Source organism: Oncorhynchus keta, chromosome 19 (assembly GCF_023373465.1).
Source record: "Oncorhynchus keta strain PuntledgeMale-10-30-2019 chromosome 19, Oket_V2, whole genome shotgun sequence".
NCBI lineage: Eukaryota > Metazoa > Chordata > Actinopteri > Salmoniformes > Salmonidae > Oncorhynchus > Oncorhynchus keta.
In genome coordinates this window covers 86,291,960-86,318,758 of record NC_068439.1, presented here as the reverse complement: position 1 = coordinate 86,318,758, position 26,799 = coordinate 86,291,960, and the positions used below count along the sequence as shown (strand labels likewise).

The 26,799-nt window shown below is 46.1% G+C and overlaps 1 protein-coding gene across 1 annotated transcript in view; it reads right to left on the bottom strand.

The window, feature by feature from the left end:
• LOC118380187 (protein phosphatase 1 regulatory subunit 14C-like) overlaps window positions 1–25,868 on the bottom strand; it is a 79,626-nt gene extending 53,758 nt beyond the window's left edge. The window contains exon 1 of the mRNA XM_052468991.1: window positions 25,556–25,868. Within this exon, the coding sequence (XP_052324951.1) occupies window positions 25,556–25,789 (234 nt within the window). The 5' untranslated portion in view covers window positions 25,790–25,868. The remainder of the gene's footprint in view (window positions 1–25,555) is intronic.
• Between the last annotated feature and the right edge of the window lie 931 nt (window positions 25,869–26,799).

The following is a 26,799-nucleotide window of genomic DNA, read 5'->3' as shown; positions in this document are numbered from 1 at the left end:
CAACAACCCATACTATTCTGTTCCATAAAGAAGACAGACAACAACCCATACTATTCTGTTCCATAAAGAAGACAGACAACAACCCATACTATTCTGTTCCATAAAGACAGACAACAACCCATACTATTCTGTTCCATAAAGACAGACAGACAACAACCCATACTATTCTGTTCCATAAAGAAGACAGACAACAACCCATATATCTGTTCCATAAAGAAGACAGACAGACAACAACCCCATACTATTCTGTTCCATAAAGACAGACAACAACCCATACTATTCTGTTCCATAAAGAAGACAGACAACAACCCATACTATTCTGTTCCATAAAGACAGACAACAACCCATACTATTCTGTTCCATAAAGACAGACAACAACCCATACTATTCTGTTCCATAAAGACAGACAACAACCCATACTATTCTGTTCCATAAAGACAGACAGACAACAACCCATACTATTCTGTTCCATAAAGACAGACAGACAACAACCCATACTATTCTGTTCCATAAAGACAGACAGACAACAACCCATACTATTCTGTTCCATAAAGACAGACAGACAACCCATACTATTCTGTTCCATAAAGACAGACAGACAACAACCCATACTATTCTGTTCCATAAAGAAGACAGACAACAACCCATACTATTCTGTTCCATAAAGACAGACAACAACCCATACTATTCTGTTCCATAAAGACAGACAGACAACAACCCATACTATTCTGTTCCATAAAGACAGACAGACAACAACCCATACTATTCTGTTCCATAAAGACAGACAGACAACAACCCATACTATTCTGTTCCATAAAGAAGACAGACAACAACCCATACTATTCTGTTCCATAAAGACAGACAACAACCCATACTATTCTGTTCCATAAAGACAGACAGACAACAACCCATACTATTCTGTTCCATAAAGAAGACAGACAACAACCCATACTATTCTGTTCCATAAAGACAGACAGACAGACAACCCATACTATTCTGTTCCATAAAGACAGACAGACAACAACCCATACTATTCTGTTCCATAAAGACAGACAGACAGACAACAACCATACTATTCTGTTCCATAAAGACAGACAGACAACAACCCATACTATTCTGTTCCATAAAGACAGACAGACAACAACCCATACTATTCTGTTCCATAAAGACAGACAGACAACAACCCATACTATTCTGTTCCATAAAGACAGACAGACAACAACCCATACTATTCTGTTCCATAAAGACAGACAGACAACAACCCATACTATTCTGTTCCATAAAGACAGACAGACAACAACCCATACTATTCTGTTCCACAGACAACAACCCATACTATTCTGTTCCATAAAGACAGACAGACAACAACCCATACTATTCTGTTCCATAAAGACAGACAGACAACAACCCATACTATTCTGTTCCATAAAGAAGACAGACAACAACCCATACTATTCTGTTCCATAAAGACAGACAGACAACAACCCATACTATTCTGTTCCATAAAGACAGACAGACAACAACCCATACTATTCTGTTCCATAAAGACAGACAGACAACAACCCATACTATTCTGTTCCATAAAGACAGACAGACAACAACCCATACTATTCTGTTCCATAAAGAAGACAGACAACAACCCATACTATTCTGTTCCATAAAGAAGACAGACAACAACCCATACTATTCTGTTCCATAAAGACAGACAACAACCCATACTATTCTGTTCCATAAAGACAGACAGACAACAACCCATACTATTCTGTTCCATAAAGACAGACAGACAACAACCCATACTATTCTGTTCCATAAAGAAGACAGACAACAACCCATACTATTCTGTTCCATAAAGACAGACAGACAACAACCCATACTATTCTGTTCCATAAAGAAGACAGACAACAACCCATACTATTCTGTTCCATAAAGAGACAGACAACAACCCATACTATTCTGTTCCAGACAGACAACAACCCATACTATTCTGTTCCATAAAGACAGACAGACAACAACCCATACTATTCTGTTCCATAAAGAAGACAGACAACAACCCATACTATTCTGTTCCATAAAGAAGACAGACAACAACCCATACTATTCTGTTCCATAAAGACAGACAGACAACAACCCATACTATTCTGTTCCATAAAGAAGACAGACAACAACCCATACTATTCTGTTCCATAAAGAAGTCAGACAACAACCCATACTAGTTCCATAAAGAGACAACAACCCATACTATTCTGTTCCATAAAGAAGCCAGACAACAACCCATACTATTCTGTTCCATAAAGACAGACAGACAACAACCCATACTATTCTGTTCCATAAAGAAGACAGACAACAACCCATACTATTCTGTTCCATAAAGAAGACAGACAACAACCCATACTATTCTGTTCCATAAAGAAGACAGACAACAACCCATACTATTCTGTTCCATAAAGAAGACAGACAACAACCCATACTATTCTGTTCCATAAAGAAGACAGCCAGACAACAACCCATACTATTCTGTTCCATAAAGACAGACAGACAACAACCCATACTATTCTGTTCCATAAAGAAGTCAGCCAGACAACAACCCATACTATTCTGTTCCATAAAGACAGACAGACAGACAACCCCATACTATTCTGTTCCATAAAGAAGACAGACAACAACCCATACTATTCTGTTCTATAAAGAAGACAGACAACAACCCATACTATTCTGTTCCATAAAGACAGACAACAACCCATACTATTCTGTTCCATAAAGTGAGCAAGACAACAACCCATACTATTCTGTTCCATAAAGTCAGACAGACAACAACCCATACTATTCTGTTCCATAAAGTCAGCCAGACAACAACCCATACTATTCTGTTCCATAAAGAAGACAGACAACAACCCATACTATTCTGTTCCATAAAGAAGACAGACAACAACCCATACTATTCTGTTCCATAAAGTCAGCCAGACAACAACCCATACTATTCTGTTCCATAAAGACAGACAGACAACAACCCATACTATTCTGTTCCATAAAGACAGACAGACAACAACCCATACTATTCTGTTCCATAAAGACAGACAGACAACAACCCATACTATTCTGTTCCATAAAGACAGACAGACAACAACCCATACTATTCTGTTCCATAAAGACAGACAGACAACAACCCATACTATTCTGTTCCATAAAGACAGACAGACAACAACCCATACTATTCTGTTCCATAAAGACAGACAGACAACAACCCATACTATTCTGTTCCATAAAGACAGACAGACAACAACCCATACTATTCTGTTCCATAAAGACAGACAACAACCCATACTATTCTGTTCCATAAAGACAGACAACAACCCATACTATTCTGTTCCATAAAGACAGACAGACAACAACCCATACTATTCTGTTCCATAAAGACAGACAACAACCCATACTATTCTGTTCCATAAAGACAGACAGACAACAACCCATACTATTCTGTTCCATAAAGACAGACAGACAACAACCCATACTATTCTGTTCCATAAAGTCAGCCAGACAACAACCCATACTATTCTGTTCCATAAAGTCAGCCAGACAACAACCCATACTATTCTGTTCCATAAAGAAGTCGGGCAGAGTTGGTACCAAGATTGAACTGGGTCATCATTCCTCACTGGCCACCTGGGAATATTTACAAACTATGTTTGCACATAATGATTTCATTGTGTATTACATCATATTCTTAGCTAGGAATATGACTATTAGCATCAGCCATAATTCATCAACGGCACCATACAGGGTTCGATATGAAACACATTTTGGCTCAGTGAAGAGGAACTCTTGGGGTTCTATATTTGGTTCAGCGAAGAGGAACTATTGGGGTTCTATATTTGGTTCAGTGAAGAGGAACTCTTGGGGTTCTATATTTGGTTCAGTGAAGAGGAACTCTTGGGGTTCTATATTTGGTTCCGTGAAGAGAAACTCTTGGGGTTCTATATTTGGTTCAGTGAAGAGGAACTCTTGGGGTTCTATATTTGGTTCTGTGAAGAGGAACTATTGGGGTTCTATATTTGGTTCAGTGAAGAGGAACTATTGGGGTTCTATATTTGGTTCAGTGAAGAGGAACTCTTGGGGTTCTATATTTGGTTCAGTGAAGAGGAACTATTGGGGTTCTATATTTGGTTCAGTGAAGAGGAACTCTTGGGGTTCTATATTTGGTTCAGTGAAGAGGAACTCTTGGGGTTCTATATTTGGTTCAGTGAAGAGGAACTCTTGGGGTTCTATATTTGGTTCAGTGAAGAGGAACTCTTGGGGTTCTATATTTGGTTCAGTGAAGAGGAACTCTTGGGGTTCTATATTTGGTTCAGTGAAGAGGACCTCTTGGGGTTCTATATTTGATTCAGTGAAGAGGAACTCTTAGGGTTCTATATTTGGTTCAGTGAAGAGGAACTCTTGGGGTTCTATATTTGGTTCAGTGGAGAGGACCTCTTGGGGTTCTATATTTGGTTCAGTGAAGAGGAACTCTTGGGGTTCTATATTTGGTTCAGTGAAGAGGAACTATTGGGGTTCTATATTTGGTTCAGTGAAGAGGACCTCTTGGGGTTCTATATTTGGTTCAGTGAAGAGGCACTCTTGGGGTTCTATATTTGGTTCAGTGAAGAGGAACTATTGGGGTTCTATATTTGGCTCAGTGAAGAGAAACTCTTGGGGTTCTATATTTGGCTCAGTGAAGAGAAACTCTTGGGGTTCTATATTTGGTTCAGTGAAGAGGAACTATTGGGGTTCTATATTTGGTTCAGCGAAGAGGAACTCTTGGGGTTCTATATTTGGTTCAGTGAAGAGGAACTCTTGGGGTTCTATATTTGGTTCCGTGAAGAGGAACTCTTGGGGTTCTATATTTGGTTCCGTGAAGAGGAACTCTTGGGGTTCTATATTTGGTTCCGTGAAGAGGAACTCTTGGGGTTCTATATTTGGTTCCGTGAAGAGGAACTCTTGGGGTTCTATATTTGGTTCCGTGAAGAGGAACTATTGGCGTTCTATATTTGGTTCAGTGAAGAGGAACTCTTGGGGTTCTATATTTGGTTCAGTGAAGAGGTACTATTGGGGTTCTATATTTGGTTCAGTGAAGAGAAACTCTTGGGGTTCTATATTTGGCTCAGTGAAGAGAAACTCTTGGGGTTCTATATTTGGTTCAGTGAAGAGGTACTATTGGGGTTCTATATTTGGTTCAGTGAAGAGGAACTATTGGGGTTCTATATTTGGTTCAGTGAAGAGGAACTATTGGGGTTCTATATTTGGCTCAGTGAAGAGAAACTCTTGGGGTTCTATATTTGGCTCAGTGAAGAGGGACTCTTGGGGTTCTATATTTGGCTCAGTGAAGAGAAACTCTTGGGGTTCTATATTTGGTTCAGCGAAGAGGAACTATTGGGGTTCTATATTTGGTTCAGTGAAGAGGAACTATTGGGGTTCTATATTTGGTTCAGCGAAGAGGTACTATTGGGGTTCTATATTTGGTTCAGTGAAGAGAAACTCTTGGGGTTCTATATTTGGTTCAGTGAAGAGAAACTATTGGGGTTCTATATTTGGTTCAGCGAAGAGGACCTCTTGGGGTTCTATATTTGGCTCAGTGAAGAGGGACTCTTGGGGTTCTATATTTGGTTCAGTTCAGTGAAGAAGAACCCCTAGGGTTCTATATTTGGTTCAGTTCAGTGAAGACGAACCCCTAGGGTTCTATATTTGGTTCAGTTCAGTGAAGAAGAACCCCTAGGGTATATGAAGCAAGCGATAGAACATTCTTGCAACCAAAACGGGTGCACGTGCACAGTCCTGCAATATGTATGATATAGAACACACAGCAGAATGAGAGAGAGATAAGTGGGTCATGGTGATTATATGAGGTCTGTGGGGCTGAGGACATGATGAGGAGGAGTAACAGGAGGAGGAGTGGGCGTCGGGAAATGTCAAAGCTCAGCCCTCTAATCTGCTGCGCAACAAGGTGAGAGAGAAGGGAAGGTCCCTCCCCCATTGAGACAGTGGTAGAGGAAGGGAAAGGTTAAAGAGGAGAAAAGAGAGAAGCTCTCCCTCTCCCTCTCCTCTCCTCTCCTCTCCTCTCCTCTCCTCTCCTCTCGCTCCTCTCGCTCCTCTCCTCTCCATCTCCCTCTCTCTCTCTCCTCTCCTCTCGCCCTCCTCTCCCTCTCCCTCTCCTCTCACCCTCCTCTCCCTCTCCATCTCCCTCTCCATCTCCCTCTCCTCTCCTCTCCTCTCCTCTCCTCTCCCCCTCTCCCTCTCCTCTCCTCTCCATCTCCCTCTCCTCTCCTCTCCTCTCGCCCTCCTCTCGCCCTCCTCTCCTCTCCATCTCCCTCTCCCTCCCCTCCCTCTATATTCCCTAAATACATCCTGTAGCTGTAGAGCTCCTTAGATGGAGGAAGGGACACGGTGAGCTGTGGAATGAAGAAACAGCTAAGTGAATCACACTGAACAGGCTTAAAGAAGAGTGAAGGGATACAGTGAATTGTGGAATGAGGACACAGCTAACGGCTAAGAACAGAAAGAAGGCTGTGTGTCTTTATAATAATGGTGCTAATGTTTAAAACCCATAAAATAATGATGTTAATGTTTATAACCCATTCAGAAGTCTTAAACAAGCTGCATATTGACTGGCTGGCCTGACTGGCAGGTCTCTCTCTAGTGATGTCTCTAGCAAAGGGTCCTAGCTGGCCTGACAATACACATTCTCTCTAGTGATCTCTCTAGTAAAGGGTTGTATCTTCCTGGTCTCTCTGGGGAAGAATAGGACAATTTGAGGAGAGAGGAGAGAGAGAAAGCGAGAGAGAGAGAACGCGAGACAGAGAGGGAGAGTGAGAGAGGGAGGGTGAGAGAGGGAGGGCGAGAGAGGGGAGGGCGAGAGAGGGAGGGTGAGAGAGGGAGGGTGAGAGAGGGAGGGCGAGAGAGGGAGGGTGAGAGGGGAGAGAGAGAGAGAGAGAGAGAGAGAGAAAGCGAGAGAGAGAGAACGCGAGACAGAGAGGGAGAGTGAGAGAGGGCGAGAGAGAGAGAGAGGAGTCTAAACAACCTCTGACCTTTTCTCCTTGTTTTAAGTCAGATATCTGGCACTCGGCCAGCTGTGTGTTGTAACGTACACACTTATCTGTGTATGTTTTGAATCTATTCCAGTCAGCATCTAGCAGTATCTAGCTATCCATCTATAATTGGGGACAGATTGTAGCGGCTGAGCCGTTGTTGCTCCGAGACCTTTCCGCTTCACAAAATCAGCACTTTACGGTTGACCGGGGGAAGCTTGAGCAAATTTGACGAGCCGACTTGTTGGGAAGGTGGCATCCTGTGACGGTGCCACGTTGAAAGTCACTGAGCTCTTCAGTACGGGTCATTCTACTGCCAATGTTTGTCTATGGAGATCGCATGGCGGTGCGCTTGATTTTTATACGCCCGTCAACAACGAAATAGCCGAATCCGTTTGAATGGGTTTGTCCACGTACTTTGGGCCATGTAGAGTACCATGCGTGAATGGGTTTGTCCACGTACTTTGGGCCATGTAGAGTACCATGCGTGAATGGGTTTGTCCACGTACTTTGGGCCATGTAGAGTATCATGCGTGAATCCCAGTTTACTTCGATGTGATGGGTTTTCAGGTTAATATTTGTGCATAAATAAGTGTTTCGACCGCCATTTCCCCTCATAATGAACTTTACCGACACAAAAACATCCCACCAATGTTGAATGAACCAATTATCTGTCAACATTTAGAAACACCAGAAACGTCCTGTTTCCATCATGACTATTTTTTGCTACGGTGTGATGTGAAAATGATGAATGGAAACATGGTTTGTTTTCTACAGCGGCTGGTAAAAAAAAACCACACAGAGGAAGACGAGGAGAAAAAACAACCACTATAAAACCCCCTCCCCCCCTCAGCCAGGAGAACCCTTTACTTAGCTACGTGGGGCCATGTAGGTTCGATGAGCTCGTTCCCCTCAGGCCTGACCTGTCAGTCAGTCAGTCTGGGGAACCTGCAGGGCCTAATGATCAATGACAATCTGTTCGATGATGGACGGAAAGTGCACATATGACGGCTGGTAGTCTACATGTGTTTGTTGGTTAGTCTGACCTAGAACTCCTGTAAGCATTACTAATAATGTGTTAATATGTACCCTGTCTGTCCATGGTAATAATGTAGCCTGTCTGTCCATGGTAATAATGTAGTCTGTCTGTCCATGGTAATAATGTAGCCTGTCTGTCCATGGTAATAATGTGTTTATATGTAGCCTGTATGTCCATGGTAATAATGTAGCCTGTCTGTCCATGGTAATAATGTAGCCTGTCTGTCCATGGTAATAATGTAGCCTGTCTGCCCTGTCCATGGTAATAATGTAGCCTGTCTGTCCATGGTAATAATGTAGTGTCTGTCCAATGGTAATAATGTAGCCTGTCTGTCCATGGTAATAATGTAGCCTGTCTGTCCATGGTAATAATGTAGCCTGTCTGTCCATGGTAATAATGTAGCCTGTCTGTCCATGGTAATAATGTAGCCTGTCTGTCCATGGTAATAATGTAGCCTGTCTGCCCATGGTAATAATGTAGCCTGTCTGTCCATGGTAATAATGTAGCCTGTCTGTCCATGGTAATAATGTGTTTATATGTAGCCTGTCTGTCCATGGTAATAATGTGTTAATATGTACCCTGTCTGTCCATGGTAATAATGTAGCCTGTCTGCCCATGGTAATAATGTAGCATGTCTGTCCAGCCTGTCTGGTAATAATGTAGCCTGTCTGTCCATGGTAATAATGTGCCTGTCTGCCCATGGTATAATGTAGCCTGTCTGTCCATGGTAATAATGTAGCCTGTCTGTCCATGGTAATAATGTAGCCTGTCTGTCCATGGTAATAATGTGTTTAATATGTAGCCTGTCTGCCCATGGTAATAATGTAGCCTGTCTGTCCATGGTAATAATGTGTTGTCCATGGTAATAATGTAGCCTGTCTGCCCATGGTAATAATGTAGCCTGTCTGTCCATGGTAATAATGTAGCCTGTCTGTCCATGGTAATAATGTAGCCTGTCTGTCCATGGTAATAATGTAGCCTGTCTGTCCATGGTAATAATGTAGCCTGTCTGTCCATGGTAATAATGTAGCCTGTCTGTCCATGGTAATAATGTAGCCTGTCTGTCCATGGTAATAATGTAGCCTGTCTGTCCATGGTAATAATGTAGCCTGTCTGTCCATGGTAATAATGTAGCCTGTCTGTCCATGGTAATAATGTAGCCTGTCTGTCCATGGTAATAATGTAGCCTGTCTGTCCATGGTAATAATGTAGCCTGTCTGTCCATGGTAATAATGTAGCCTGTCTGTCCATGGTAATAATGTAGCCTGTCTGTCCATGGTAATAATGTAGCCTGTCTGTCCATGGTAATAATGTAGCCTGTCTGTCCATGGTAATAATGTAGCCTGTCTGCCCATGGTAATAATGTAGCCTGTCTGTCCATGGTAATAATGTAGCCTGTCTGTCCATGGTAATAATGTAGCCTGTCTGCCCATGGTAATAATGTAGCCTGTCTGTCCATGGTAATAATGTAGCCTGTCTGTCCATGGTAATAATGTGTTTATATGTAGCCTGTATGTCCATGGTAATAATGTAGCCTGTCTGTCCATGGTAATAATGTAGCCTGTCTGTCCATGGTAATAATGTAGCCTGTCTGTCCATGGTAATAATGTAGCCTGTCTGTCCATGGTAATAATGTAGCCTGTCTGTCCATGGTAATAATGTAGCCTGTCTGTCCATGGTAATAATGTGTTTATATGTAGCCTGTCTGTCCATGGTAATAATGTAGCCTGTCTGTCCATGGTAATAATGTAGCCTGTCTGTCCATGGTAATAATGTAGCCTGTCTGTCCATGGTAATAATGTAGCCTGTCTGTCCATGGTAATAATGTAGCCTGTCTGTCCATGGTAATAATGTAGCCTGTCTGCCCATGGTAATAATGTAGCCTGTCTGTCCATGGTAATAATGTAGCCTGTCTGTCCATGGTAATAATGTAGCCTGTCTGTCCATGGTAATAATGTAGCCTGTCTGTCCATGGTAATAATGTAGCCTGTCTGTCCATGGTAATAATGTAGCCTGTCTGTCCATGGTAATACTGTGTTTATATGTAGCCTGTCTGCCCATGGTAATAATGTAGCCTGTCTGTCCATGGTAATAATGTAGCCTGTCTGTCCATGGTAATAATGTAGCCTGTCTGCCCATGGTAATAATGTAGCCTGTCTGCCCATGGTAATAATGTAGCCTGTCTGTCCATGGTAATAATGTAGCCTGTCTGCCCATGGTAATAATGTAGCCTGTCTGTCCATGGTAATAATGTGTTTATATGTAGCCTGTATGTCCATGGTAATAATGTAGCCTGTCTGTCCATGGTAATAATGTAGCCTGTCTGTCCATGGTAATAATGTAGCCTGTCTGCCCATGGTAATAATGTGTTTAGCCTGTCTGTCCATGGTAATAATGTAGCCTGTCTGTCCATGGTAATAATGTAGCCTGTATGTCCATGGTAATAATGTAGCCTGTCTGTCCATGGTAATAATGTAGCCTGTCTGTCCATGGTAATAATGTAGCCTGTCTGCCCATGGTAATAATGTAGCCTGTCTGTCCATGGTAATAATGTAGCCTGTCTGTCCATGGTAATAATGTAGCCTGTCTGTCCATGGTAATAATGTAGCCTGTCTGTCCATGGTAATAATGTGTTAATATGTACCCTGTCTGTCCATGGTAATAATGTAGCCTGTCTGCCCATGGTAATAATGTAGCATGTCTGTCCATGGTAATAATGTAGCCTGTCTGTCCATGGTAATAATGTAGCCTGTCTGCCCATGGTAATAATGTAGCCTGTCTGTCCATGGTAATAATGTAGCCTGTCTGTCCATGGTAATAATGTAGCCTGTCTGTCCATGGTAATAATGTGTTTATATGTAGCCTGTCTGCCCATGGTAATAATGTAGCCCGTCTGTCCATGGTAATAATGTGTTTATATGTAGCCTGTCTGCCCATGGTAATAATGTAGCCTGTCTGCCCATGGTAATAATGTAGCCTGTCTGTCCATGGTAATAATGTAGCCTGTCTGTCCATGGTAATAATGTAGCCTGTCTGTCCATGGTAATAATGTAGCCTGTCTGTCCATGGTAATAATGTAGCCTGTCTGTCCATGGTAATAATGTAGCCTGTCTGTCCATGGTAATAATGTAGCCTGTCTGTCCATGGTAATAATGTAGCCTGTCTGTCCATGGTAATAATGTAGCCTGTCTGTCCATGGTAATAATGTAGCCTGTCTGTCCATGGTAATAATGTAGCCTGTCTGTCCATGGTAATAATGTAGCCTGTCTGTCCATGGTAATAATGTAGCCTGTCTGTCCATGGTAATAATGTAGCCTGTCTGTCCATGGTAATAATGTAGCCTGTCTGTCCATGGTAATAATGTAGCCTGTCTGTCCATGGTAATAATGTAGCCTGTCTGTCCATGGTAATAATGTAGCCTGTCTGTCCCATGGTAATAATGTAGCCTGTCTGTCCATGGTAATAATGTAGCCTGTCTGTCCATGGTAATAATGTAGCCTGTCTGCCCATGGTAATAATGTAGCCTGTCTGTCCATGGTAATAATGTAGCCTGTCTGTCCATGGTAATGTATGTGTCATGGTAATAATGTAGCCATTATATGTAGCCTGTCTGTCCATGGTAATAATGTAGCCTGTCTGTCCATGGTAATAATGTAGCCTGTCTGTCCATGGTAATAATGTAGCCTGTCTGTCCATGGTAATAATGTAGCCTGTCTGTCCATGGTAATAATGTAGCCTGTCTGTCCATGCCTGTCTGTCCATGGTAATAATGTAGCCTGTCTGTCCATGGTAATAATGTGTTTATATGTAGCCTGTCTGTCCATGGTAATAATGTGTTTATATGTAGCCTGTCTGTCCATGGTAATAATGTAGCCTGTCTGTCCATGGTAATAATGTAGCCTGTCTGTCCATGGTAATAATGTAGCCTGTCTGTCCATGGTAATAATGTAGCCTGTCTGTCCATGGTAATAATGTAGCCTGTCTGTCCATGGTAATAATGTGTTTATATGTAGCCTGTAAGTCCATGGTAATAATGTAGCCTGTCTGTCCATGGTAATAATGTAGCCTGTATGTCCATGGTAGTAATGTAGCCTGTCTGTCCATGGTAATAATGTAGCCTGTCTGTCCATGGTAATAATGTAGCCTGTCTGCCCATGGTAATAATGTAGCCTGTCTGTCCATGGTAATAATGTAGCCTGTCTGTCCCATGGTAATAATGTAGCCTGTCTGTCCATGGTAATAATGTAGCCTGTCTGTCCATGGTAATAATGTAGCCTGTACTGTGATACCACTGACCGATACTGACAGATGTAACCATGGAAATACGCAGGTCTAATGGCTTAGTGAAGACCGATAATATAATAACAATGTCTTCTGAGATTTAGTTGGACAACATGGCTATTGTTCAGTGTTACTTTAATTCAAGGTCGCCTTTGAGGTCAAATGAAACCAGACTTGACTGCTGTACATTCATTCCATAAAAAGGTCAATAGGCCAGACCTGTTCAATCTATCACAGAGACAGATCACATACATTACCAAAACACTCCAACCAGGACCGAATGAAGCCCAGGCCAGACCTGTTCAATCGATCACAGAGACAGATCACATAAATTAACAAAACACTCCAACCAGGACCGGATGAAGCACAGACCAGACCTGTTCAATCGATCACAGAGACAGATCACATACATTAACAAAACACTCCAACCAGGACAGAATGAAGCACAGACCAGACCAGGAAATCGAGCTCCCATTCAAATGTATTTTATAAAGCATCAACAGTGCCTAGGAAACCTCCCTAGAAAGACAGGAACCTAGGAAGGAACTGGGGCTGGGATGGGACCAGTATTGTGACAAAATTAAAACAGGAAGCAGACCAAACTCTAAAATCCTGCTGTGTGTTATAATATAGTGTGCTACAACTTGGAAAATAAATACATGAGACTCTGGATAACAACATGAAGTTTATTTTCAACATCAGGGCTGTTTTCCTAAAGAAGTTACATCCACTTTGTGTTTTGTTTCCTTGCCACGATACTAACGAATATTGTCATACTGGTAGAGGAACCAGGCTCTGAGGGGTGACCAGTCCTCTACTGGCTGTACTGGGCAGGCCAGAGGAACCAGGCTCTGAGGGGTGACCAGTCCTCTACTGGCTGTACTGGGCAGGCCAGAGGAACCAGGCTCTGAGGGGTGACCAGTCCTCTACTGGCTGTACTGGGCAGGCCAGAGGAACCAGGCTCTGAGGGGTGACCAGTCCTCTACTGGCTGTACTGGGTAGAGAGGAACCAGGTTCTGAGGGGTGACCAGTCCTCTACTGGCTGTACTGGGCAGGCCAGAGGAACCAGGTTCTGAGGGGTGACCAGTCCTCTACTGGCTGTACTGGGTAGGCCAGAGGAACCAGGCTCTGAGGGGTGACCAGACCTGTACTGGCTGTACTGGGTAGAGAGGAACCAGGTTCTGAGGGGTGACCAGTCCTCTACTGGCTGTACTGGGCAGGCCAGAGGAACCAGGCTCTGAGGGGTGACCAGTCCTCTACTGGCTGTACTGGGTAGGCCAGAGGAACCAGGCTCTGAGGGGTGACCAGTCCTCTACTGGCTGTACTGGGTAGACCAGAGGAACCAGGCACTGAGGGGTGACCAGTCCTCTACTGGCTGTACTGGGTAGACCAGAGGAACCAGGTTCTGAGGGGTGACCAGACCTCTGCTGGCTGTACTGGGCAGGCCAGAGGAACCAGGCTCTGAGGGGTGACCAGTCCTCTACTGGCTGTACTGGGTAGAGAGGAACCAGGCTCTGAGGGGTGACCAGTCCTCTGCTGGCTGTACTGGGCAGGCCAGAGGAACCAGGTTCTGAGGGGTGACCAGACCTGTACTGGCTGTACTGGGTAGAGAGGAACCAGGTTCTGAGGGGTGACCAGTCCTCTGCTGGCTGTACTGGGTAGAGAGGAACCAGGCTCTGAGGGGTGACCAGTCCTCTGCTGGCTGTACCGAGTAGAAATTATAGGAGGGCATTGCCATTTAGACCAGATCGTTCTTCAAGATGGTCAAACATAGATAACCAGTAGGGTCAAATTATATATATATATATAAATTATAACTACATTGGGTGCAGCAGCTCAACACTTTGGGAGTAAATGTCAGTTGGCTTTTCCCAAACCTTCAAGGACATAGGGGATTCAGTGTTCAATCAATAGACTGTAGCCACAGTAGAGGACAGTCTTCACAGTACTTACTGTATAACATGTTGACCAACGCATCAGCTTCTTTTGAATGATCCGTTTTCTGTTTGTCTAACATTGAGCTTCACATGATAGTGTGGATCTGGTTCTGACAGAGGAAGAGAGGGGGAGGAGGCGTGTTGTTGACAAGGTCATAGGAGACACAGACAGAGAGAGAGAGAGAGATAGAAGCTAGGACTTATAGTCAAGCTCTGAAAACCAGACTGTATAATATGTATAAGCTGGAAGTAGAAGCCTAAGTGTTGTTGTTCATTAGTTTACTGTAATTAGGGGAGGGGTGGTAGGGTGAGGGGAGGGGTGGTAGGGTGAGGGGAGGGGTGGTAGGGTGAGGGGAGGGGTGGTAGGGTGAGGGGAGGGGTGGTAGGGTGAGGGGAGGGGTGGTAGGGTGAGGGGTGGTAGGGTGAGGGGAGGGGTGGTAGGGTGAGGGGTGGGGTGGTAGGGTGAGGGTGGGGTGGTAGGGTGAGGGGTGGGGTGGTAGGGTGAGGGGAGGGGTGGTAGGGTGAGGGGTGGGGTGGTAGGGTGAGGGGAGGGGTGGTAGGGTGAGGGGAGGGGTGGGGTGGTAGGGGGAGGGGAGGGGTGGTAGGGTGAGGGGTGGGGTGGTAGGGTGAGGGGAGGGGTGGTAGGGTGAGGGGAGGGGTGGTAGGGTGAGGGGTGGGGTGGGGTGGTAGGGGGAGGGGAGGGGTGGTAGGGTGAGGGGTGGGGTGGTAGGGTGAGGGGAGGGGTGGTAGGGTGAGGGGAGGGGTGGTAGGGTGAGGGGAGGGGTGGTAGGGTGAGGGGTGGGGTGGTAGGGTGAGGGGAGGGGTGGTAGGGTGAGGGGAGGGGTGGTAGGGTGAGGGGTGGGGTGGTAGGGTGAGGGGAGGGGTGGTAGGGTGAGGGGTGGGGTGGTAGGGTGAGGGGAGGGGTGGTAGGGTGAGGGGAGGGGTGGGGTGGTAGGGGGAGGGGAGGGGTGGGGTGGTAGGGTGAGGGGAGGGGTGGTAGGGTGAGGGGAGGGGTGGTAGGGTGAGGGGAGGGGTGGTAGGGTGAGGGGAGGGGTGGGGTGGTAGGGTGAGGGGAGGGGTGGGGTGGTAGGGTGAGGGGAGGGGTGGTAGGGTGAGGGGAACATAATAAAATGAACATTTAAAAGAAATACCAAACCCTAACCACAGTGCTAACCTCATGCCTAACCCTAACCACACTGCTAACCTCATGCCTAACCCTAACCTCATGCCTAACCCGAACCACAGTGCTAACCTCATGCCTAACCCGAACCACAGTGCTAACCTCATGCCTAACCCGAACCACACTGCTAACCTCATGCCTAACCCGAACCACACTGCTAACCTCATGCCTAACCCTAACCACACTGCTAACCTCATGCCTAACCCTAACCACACTGCTAACCTCATGCCTAACCCGAACCACACTGCTAACCTCATGCCTAACCCTAACCACACTGCTAACCTCATGCCTAACCCTAACCACACTGCTAACCTCATGCCTAACCCTAACCACACTGCTAACCTCATGCCTAACCCTAACCACACTGCTAACCTCATGCCTAACCCTAACCACACTGCTAACCTCATGCCTAACCCTAACCACACTGCTAACCTCATGCCTAACCCTAACCACACTGCTAACCTCATGCCTAACCCTAACCACAGTGCTAACCTCATGCCTAACCCTAACCACACTGCTAACCTCATGCCTAACCCTAACCATACTGCTAACCGTAATGCCTAACCCTAACCACACTGCTAACCTCATGCCTAACCCTAACCACACTGCTAACCGTAATGCATAACCCTAACCACACTGCTAACCGTAATGCATAACCCTACCGATAATGTTGCTGCTCCCCTCTCTTATGACCGAAAAGAGATTCTGGATGTCAGAACAGCGATTACTCACCTCGAACAGGACAAATATTTTCCTTTAACCTGTTAGGGAAGTCGAGAATTTAAGCAGCTTTTCGCAGCTTTTTGTTAAAAATCGTGCAACATTTCAGCGCCCTGCTATTCATGCCAGGAATATAGTATATGCATATGATTAGTATGTGTGGATAGAAAACACTCAGACGTTTCTAAAACTGGTTAAATCACGGCTGTGACTATAACAGAACGTGCGTTTCATCGAAAAGTGCATGAAAATCTGATCACTGAAAATGGAAATAAATATCCATGCGCGACTTCAAGAAATTGTTCAAAGTGAACCAAATTAAATTAGGCCGAGGTTGCAGTGCCTACAGCTTCCACACGTTGTCTAGAGTCTTGTCATTTGATTCAGCTTTGATTCTTGGTCTAACCGAATCAAGGGAATCTCCGACCGGATGTTTTGGTCGAGCTCTCTCCAAGACATTTTTTCGAGACGGACATCTATAGAATTTACATCGCCTCCTGATGAATTTTATCGCTTATTAACGTGTACTAATACCTAAAGTTGCATTACAAAAGTATTTTGAAGTGTTTTGTGAAAGTTTATCGTCAACTTTTTTAATTTAAAAAAATGACGTTACGTTAGAAAAAGCTATTTTTTTTCCGTTGTTCACACAGTATTCTTAGATCGATATCTAGGCTATATATGGACCGATTTAATCGAAAAAAATACCCTAAATTATGTTTATGGGACATCTAGGAGTGCCAAGAAAGAAGCTCGTCAAAGGTAATGAATGTTTTATATTTTATTTCTGCGTTTTGGTTTGCGCCGGCTAACGCAAAATCTGTCGTGTTAGATGACGTTGCAGTATTTTGAGGGTGCATGGTATCAGATAATAGCTTCTCATGCTTTCGCCGAAAAGCATTTTACAAATCTGACTTGGTGGATAGATTCACAACGAGTGTAGCTTTAATTCAGTACATTGTATGTCCATTTTAATGAAAGTTTGAGTTTTATCAACATCTATAGGTGGCGCTCTTGAACATTTCCGCTGATTGATGTTCCCACCACGGGACCACGTCCCTAATTAATGAGTCCGACGAGAAGGATATACTGCTATCCGGAGAACAGGCCCAAATCCCCGTCATTCGCGTGAAGAAAAGACAGGGGGCAGAGATCAGGGTGCCTCGTCAGCGAGTGGGTAACCCGCCTCTACTATCCGTTCTATCGGACAACATGCAATCTCTGGAGAATAAACTGGATGATCTCCGTTCGAGACTATCCTACCAACGGGATATTAAAAACTGTAATATCTTATTTCTCACCTCGTAGTGGCTGAACGACGACATGGATTGGCTAGGTCTTCCGGCCACTCAATCAGCTGTATAAGGTCATAAACAAACAAGAAAATGCTCACCCAGAAGCGGTGCTCCTATTGGCCGGGGACTTTAAGGCAGGCAAACTTTGATCTATTTTACCTAACTTCTACCAGCATGTCACGTGCAAACAGAGGGGGAAAAAATCTAGACCCCCTTTACTCCACACACAGAGACACATCCCCCACCATCCATTTGGCAAATCTGACCATAAATCTATCCTCCCCATTCTTGCTTACAAGAAAAACTAAAGCAGGAAGTACCAGTGGCTCGCTCAATACGGAAGTGGTCAGATGACTCAGATACTACGTTACAGGACTGTGTAGCTAGCACAGGCTTGAGCAGCACTAATGCCAACATTCGACTGTCTCTCTTCTCAGCCATATTGATCCATCACCATACAACCTCTCTTCTCAACCATACAGACTCTTTTCTAGAAGTAGGCTGGACTCCTAACCTTAACCTCAGCACTGAACACGCACACAGCTCAACACAGTAGGCTACTGAACACACACAGCTCAACACAGTAGGCTACTGAACACACACAGCTCAACACAGTAGGCTACTGAACACACACAGCTCAACACAGTAGACTACTGAACACACACAGCTCAACACAGTAGGCTACTGAACACATAGACTATCGAGAACAGGGTCTGAGCTCCACACAGACAGACAACACTGAGCTAGAGAGGAGTAATGTTGGGGAGATCGCTCTCTCTCTCTCTCTTCCCCTCTGTTTACTGAAAAAAGCAGAGTCCCACAAGAGACAGGAGATAAATCATCACTTATGATGTAATACTATGCCCAGAGAGAGACAATATACAGAGAGGGGAGAGGAGAGGAGAGGAGAAGAGGGAGAGGAGAGGGAGTGGTATGAGAGAGGAGAGGGAGAGGAATGGGAGAGGAGAAGAGGGAGAGGAGAGGGAGTGGTATGAGAGAGGAGAGGGAGAGGAGAGGAATGGGAAGGTGACAGAAAGTGGACAGAGCGAGGGCAACAAGAGGATTATGTTTGACAAATAGCACTCTGTTCATTTCTGTTTGTTAGGTCACTATAGTCTTCTGCCTCTGTTAGTACACTAGAGAGTACTGCAATAGTATTGTGCTCTGGATAACGTACCATAGAATGAAAAGTTCAGATTATTATTATTTTATCATATAAACGGGTTACGATATTCTTAATTCCCATGACGACAGACGAATAAGGTGGGTACATTGTGATTGGGTTTAATGAACTGTCATGCACACCAACACACCCTGGTCTGCCTGTCACCCTAGCTGTGCCTGAGTTACAGGAAACATAAATACATGTCCCCGACTGTGAAGTGACCCTTTCTCTACTCTATTAAACACACACTGCTCTGTTCTGCACAGGTTTTCATATGAAACCGATACAGAGACGGAGCGCAAAGCGTTGCCGATTCAGCAAAACATGCGCAAGCTACAGAGAAAAAAAAAAGAGAACAGTCACTCCACCCTTCTAGATAACTTGAAAGACAGTCTAACCAGGTGTTGTATATTGAAGTCTCCTAGGCTAACTAGTATTAGCCAACTTCTATCGCCAATTAGCTTCAGCTGGCTGGTGTGCATCCTTTGGCTAAGGGTAGCCTATCTCTGGGGATAGTTAGGGACTGTACATTTTTTATAAAAAGTAAATGAGACAATATTTTCATGTTGCGCATCTTTTAGTCGTCTCATTAAATGCTTTTAATATACATACATGACTTTCTATAATTTATATTTACCTAGAGGTTGTCATTGACATTTGGAGCTACTAACATTTTAAAATTATTATTATATATATATTATATATATATATATATTATTATTATATATATTATTATTATTATAAAATATTGTCCCGTGTACATTGTGTAATTTACTGAGGGTCCCCAACTAGTCCCACAGGGAAATCAAATGTGAACTAGTCCCACAGGGAAATCAGGGTAGCCTAGTGGTTAGAGCGTTGGACTAGTAACCAGAAGGTTGCAAGTTCAAACCCCCGAGCTGACAAGGTATAAATCTGTCATTCTGCCCCTGAACTGGCTGTTAACCCACTGTTACTAGGCCGTCATTGAAAATAAGAATTTGTTCTTAACTGACTTGCCTGGTTAAATAATGGTAAAATACCTTTTAAAAAGTCAACTAGTCCCACAGGGAAATCAAATGCCAAACCAAATGGATCATGGGTAATACGGTCCGGTCGCGTACAGCGATGATGATGATTATTTGGGTGCTGACAGCTGTGCGTAGGATTCAAATAAACCCAACCCAAGGAGAACGAGTACAGTACCTTCCATTCCATGACGTTCGATTTCTTCCCATCATCTGGAAAATCTCAGTTTTGGGACGAGACTGAGACTTTAGTCCATTTAGACACTAGAATAAACGTCTGACTCATATCAATGCCACGTTGGTCGTTTTAAAAGCAAAAGTTGTTGTTTAGTTAGTCCCTATTTAACGGTTGCAGTACAGAACGACTCCATGAAGTCAGCTACAGCCAGGAGGGCCTGGCATGGCTACAGACCAGGGATAACCAGCTACAGCCAGGAGGGACTGGCATGGCTACAGACCAGGGATAACCAGCTACAGCCAGGAGGGCCTGGCATGGCTACAGACCAGGGATAACCAGCTACAGCCAGGAGGGCCTGGCATGGCTACAGACCAGGGATAACCAGCTACAGCCAGGAGGGACTGGCATGGCTACAGACCAGGGATAACCAGCTACAGCCAGGAGGGACTGGCATGGATACAGACCAGGGATAACCAGCTACAGCCAGGAGGGACTGGCATGGCTACAGACCAGGGATAACCAGCTAAGGCCAGGAAGGACTGGCTTGGCTACAGACCAGGAATCACCAGCTACAGCCAGGAGGGACTGGCATGGCTACAGACCAGGGATAACCAGCTACAGCCAGGAGGGACTGGCATGGCTACAGACCAGGGATAACCAGCTACAGCCAGGAGGGACTGGCATGGCTACAGACCAGGGATAACCAGCTACGGCCAGGAGGGACTGGCATGGCTACAGACCAGGGATAACCAGCTACGGCCAGGAGGGACTGGCATGGATACAGACCAGGGATAACCAGCTACGGCCAGGAGGGACTGGCATGGCTACAGACCAGGGATAACCAGCTACAGCCAGGAGGGACTGGCATGTCTACAGACCAAGGATAACCAGCTACGGCCAGGAGGGACTGGCATGGATACAGACCAGGGATAACCAGCTACAGCCAGGAGGGACTGGCTTGGCTACAGACCAGGGATAACCAGCTACAGCCAGGAGGGACTGGCTTGGCTACAGACCAGGGATAACCAGCTACAGCCAGGAGGGCCTGGCATGGCTACAGACCAGGGATAACCAGCTACAGCCAGGAGGGACTGGCATGGCTACAGACCAGGGATAACCAGCTAAGGCCAGGAAGGACTGGCATGGCTACAGACCAGGGATAACCAGCTACAGACCAGGGATAACCAGCTACAGACCAGGGATAACCAGCTACAGCCAGGAGGGACTGGCATGGATACAGACCAGGGATAACCAGCTACAGCCAGGAGGGACTGGCATGGCTACAGACCAGGGATAACCAGCTACAGCCAGGAGGGACTGGCTTGGCTACAGACCAGGGATAACCAGCTACAGCCAGGAGGGACTGGCATGGCTACAGACCAGGGATAACCAGCTACAGCCAGGAGGGACTGGCATGGCTACAGACCAGGGATAACCAGCTACAGCCAGGAGGGACTGGCATGGATACAGACCAGGGATAACCAGCTACAGCCAGGAGGGACTGGCATGGCTACAGACCAGGGATAACCAGCTACAGCCAGGAGGGACTGGCATGGATACAGACCAGGGATAACCAGCTACGGCCAGGAGGGACTGGCATGGCTACAGACCAGGGATAACCAGCTACAGCCAGGAGGGCCTGGCATGGCTACAGACCAGGGATAACCAGCTACAGCCAGGAGGGACTGGCTTGGCTACAGACCAGGGATAACCAGCTACAGCCAGGAGGGACTGGCATGGCTACAGACTAGGGATAACCAGCTACAGCCAGGAGGGCCTGGCATGGCTACAGATCATTAGAATTGTCAGTTCAGAAGTGCTCAGTCTTCATCATGCAGGTATCAGGGGGATGTTTCAATAGAGAACATGTTCGTCACATTGTTGCCAGGGATGAGCGAGAGACCAATGCTTTGGGATACAGCCAGTGGCGGTTCTAGACCATTTCAACTGGGGGGGCCAAGCTGGGGCCAGTTGTACTGTTAGAGGGGCCAAGCTGGGGCCAGTTGTACTGTTAGAGGGGCCAAGCTGGGGCCAGTTGTACTGTTAGAGGGGCCAGTTGTACTGTTAGAGGGGCCAGTTGTACTGTTAGAGGGGCCAGGCTGGGGCCAGTTGTACTGTTAGAGGGGCCAGTTGTACTGTTAGAGGGGCCAGTTGTACTGTTAGAGGGGCAGAGCTGGGGCCAGTTGTACTGTTAGAGGGGCAGAGCTGGGGCCAGTTGTACTGTTAGAGGGGCCAGGCTGGGGCCAGTTGTACTGTTAGAGGGGCCAGGCTGGGGCCAGTTGTACTGTTAGAGGGGCCAGTTGTACTGTTAGAGGGGCCAGGCTGGGACCAGTTGTACTGTTAGAGGGGCCAGTTGTACTGTTAGACCAGTTGTACTGTTAGAGGGGCCTGTTGTACTGTTAGAGGGGCCAGTGTTGTACTGTTAGAGGGGCCAGTTGTACTGTTAGAGGGGCCAGGCTGGGGCCAGTTGTACTGTTAGAGGGGCCTGTTGTACTGTTAGAGGGGCCAGTTGTACTGTTAGAGGGCCAGTTGTACTGTTAGAGGGGGCCAGGCTGGGGCCAGTTGTACTGTTAGAGGGGCCTGTTGCTGGGACCAGTTGTACTGTTAGAGGGGCCAGGCTGGGACCAGTTGTACTGTTAGAGGGGCCAGGCTGGGGCCAGTTGTACTGTTAGAGGGGCCAAGCTGGGACCAGTTGTACTGTTAGAGGGGGCCAGGCTGGGGCCAGTTGTACTGTTAGAGGGGCCAGTTGTACTGTTAGAGGGGCCAGTTGTACTGTTAGAGGGGCCAGTTGTACTGTTAGAGGGGCCAGGCTGGGGCCAGTTGTACTGTTAGAGGGGCCAGTTGTACTGTTAGAGGGGCCAGTTGTACTGTTAGAGAGGCCAGTTGTACTGTTAGAGGGGCCAGGCTGGGGCCAGTTGTACTGTTAGAGGGGCCAAGCTGGGACCAGTTGTACTGTTAGAGGGGCCAGGCTGGGACCAGTTGTACTGTTAGAGGGGCCAGGCTGGGGCCAGTTGTACTGTTAGAGGGGCCAAGCTGGGACCAGTTGTACTGATAGAGGGGCCAGTTGTACTGTTAGAGGGGCCAGGCTGGGGCCAGTTGTACTGTTAGAGGGGCCAGTTGTACTGCTAGAGGGGCCAGGCTGGGGCCTGTTGTACTGTTAGAGGGGCCAAGCTGGGACCAGTTGTACTGATAGAGGGGCCAGTTGTACTGTTAGAGGGGCCAGGCTGGGGCCAGGTGTACTGATAGAGGGCCAGGCTGGGACCAGTTGTACTGTTAGAGGGGCCAGGCTGGGACCAGTTACATGATTAACAGATGTAAAGAAAAAAAAAAGAAAAAAAAGAACGATAGCAGAAATTAGTTATGTAAAAATTATTTCATACTCCACATTTAGGGGGGCCACAAGGTAGAAATTGTTGTCACAGGGGCACTGCCCCCCTCCCCCATCAGAACCGCTTGTGGATACAGCTAACACAGTTCCTATCAGTCTGAGCAGGGTCTGTACCTCTGGAGCCCTGCCCTCTCCTCATCTCATTGGTTAGCCCACTGCCCTGCTCTCCTCATCTCATTGGTTAGCCCACTGCCCTGCTCTCCTCATCTCATTGGTTAGCCCACTGCCCTGCTCTCCTCATCTCATTGGTTAGCCCACTGCCCTGCTCTCCTCATCTCATTGGTTAGCCCACTGCCCTGCTCTCCTCATCTCATTGGTTAGCCCACTGCCCTGCTCTCCTCATCTCATTGGTTAGCCCACTGCCCTGCTCTCCTCATCTCATTGGTTAGCCCACTGCCCTGCTCTCCTCATCTCATTGGTTAGCCCACTGCCCTGCTCTCCTCATCTCATTGGTTAGCCCACTGCCCTGCTCTCCTCATCTCATTGATTATTATTGTTATTATTTGACCATGCTGGTCATTTATGAACATTTGAACATCTTGGTCATGTTCTGTTATAATCTCCACCCGGCACAGCCAGAAGAGGGCTGGCCACCCCACATAGCCTGGTTCCTCTCTAGGTTTCTTCCTAGGTTTTGGCCTTTCTAGGGAGTTTTTCCTAGCCACCGTGCTTCTACACCTGCATTGCTTGCTGTTTGGGGTTTTAGGCTGGGTTTCTGTACAGCACTTTGAGATATCAGCTGATGTACGAAGGGCTATATAAATAAAATTTAATTGATTGATTGATTGATTAACCCACTGCCCTCCTCTCATTGGTTAACCCACTGCCCTCTCCTCCTCATCTCATTGATTAACCCACTGCCCTCCTCTCATTGGTTAACCCACTGCCCTCTCCTCCTCCTCTCATTGGTTAACCCACTGCCCTCTCCTCCTCCTCTCATTGGTTAACCCACTGCCCTCTCCTCCTCCTCTCATTGGTTAACCCACTGCCCTCTCCTCCTCCTGTCATTGGTTAACCCACTGCTCTGTCCTCATCTCATTGGTTAAGCCACTGCCCTCTCCTCCTCCTGTCATTGGTTAACCCACTGCTCTGTCCTCATCTCATTGGTTAACCCACTGCCCTCTCCTCCTCCTGTCATTGGTTAACCCACTGCTCTGTCCTCATCTCATTGGTTAACCCACTGCCCTCTCCTCCTCCGGTCATTGGTTAACCCACTGCTCTGTCCTCATCTCATTGGTTAACCCACTGCTCTGTCCTCTCCTCCCCTCTCTAGCAGCATCCTGCATGATATGGATCACACAGCACTGTGGAGAAGCTCTCAGCTCTTCAAATGTTAAATTATGTACCGACCACCGCAGAGCGCGTGAGAACGCATTCCAATGTCTCGGTCAATACCATCTCTCAGGGAAAGACACAGACTTGCCTGTGATCAGAAGGGTTAAGAATATTCCCGACTCGACACATCACAGGCAGATGGTAACACGAATGGACTCACATACCAGACAACCAATCATCATCTAGACAGCAGTTTGCCCTTCCTTCAAGCATTATTCTGAATCAATAGAAAACACAAGCTATTCGGGTCGACATTATGAATTAATGAAACAGATTATGTAATGCCTTTCCCGGAAGAAAATAAATAGTGTAGCCCTGTGTCAGACAATGTTTGTCTGTCTGTAGGCCTATTAACAAATCAGCCCTCGAGAGCCGACTGTGAACGCAGCAGTTAAAGGAGATGGGACTCGGCTACAAAACGAGTCTGGCGCTTAACGCGCAGCTGTGTTTTTTTTTTTACGGCCTCAAAACAGTCATTCCCCACTGGGCACAGACTTCAGTTGAACGTCTACATTTGGTTGGGTTGTCAACGAACGTGAATTCAACGTGAACTCAACAAATGTCACAATGTCATTGGATTTAGGTTAAAAGTTCGGTGGAAAAATTACGAAATGCCCTAAAATTGATAACATATTTCGTTGAAATGACGTGGAAACGTTGATTCAAACCGTTTCTGCCCAGTGGTTCATCTGTTCTGTGCGACCCTCTCTTGGAAGCTGCCTGCCCAGGGGAGAGACAATGTAGCCGGGGAGAGAGGGGACAATAGACCGGCGTGACCCGCGGATTTACACAGTTAACCAAACCACCTCCATGTCCCCTTCCCCGGGCATTACGCACCACCACTGCAAACATACCAAAACACTCCAAACTCTAAAGACAACATTTTAAACACTGATTATATTGCCAAGTAATGATTCATCCCGAATCCTCCAAGAATAACCGACCCAAAGCGCCAATAAAACCTCCTCTCCTCACCTCACAGTCGTACAGATCGCTGAGTTGTTCAATGATCCACTCCTCCAGTATCAGTCTCTTCCGCAGCTCCTTCCTGTCGTACTTCACCGTCACTTTCCCCTGCTTCCTCTGGACCGGGTCATCCCGCGGAATGGGGCCGGAACCAGCGCACCCAACCCCGGCCGGCGGCTGGAAGAACACCCGGCTGGCGGACGCGGGCAACTGGGCGCTCGTCTCGGTGCTGGCGGCTGACATCGCGTGTGTTTTGACGTTGAGTTAAAGAGAGAGGGACGCAGCAGGCAGACCGACAGTAGTGACAGGCTGAGCATGAACAGTTTTTAAACACCTGCTATTTAAAGCGCAGCGCGTCCAGTGGAGTACAGCCGAGGGGGGCGTGCCTTCCATCAACGGACCTGAAGACCGTTCCTCTCTGTCAGATTATGTGATTAGTGCTGGGATGAAACGAAACACTGCTCTTTACAGCAGGTGGCACCACAGGTTCAAAAGTTGAGTGGCAAAATTCGTACATCTTTACTGGGTCCTGGAGTTTTTCCTGATTTCATGACATGGTCAGGTAAATGTCTACTGTACATGGTGGAGAAACAACCATAACTATAACTACTATAACCAGTCAATACCATTATTTCTGCAGACACTACCACTACTTCAACCAGTCACTACCACTACTATAACTAGTCACTACCACTACTATAACCAGCACTACCACTACTATAACTATAACCAGACACTACCATAACTATAACCAGTCACTACCACTACTATAACCAGACACTACCACTACTATAACCAGACACTACCACTACTATAACCAGTCACTACCACTACTATAACTATAACCAGACACTACCACTACTATAACTATAACCAGACACTACCATAACTATAACCAGACACTACCACTACTATAACCAGACACTACCACTACTATAACCAATCACTACCACTACTATTACTATAACCAGACACTACCACTACTATAACCAGACACTACCACTACTATAACTATAACCAGACACTACCACTACTATAACTATAACCAGTCACTACCACTACTATAACTATAACCAGACACTACCACTACTATAACCAGACACTACCACTACTATAACCAGTCACTACCACTACTATAACCAGACACTACCACTACTATAACCAGTCAGTACCACTACTATAACTATAACCAGTCACTACCACTACTATAACTAGTCACTACCACTACTATAACTAGTCACTACCACTACTAT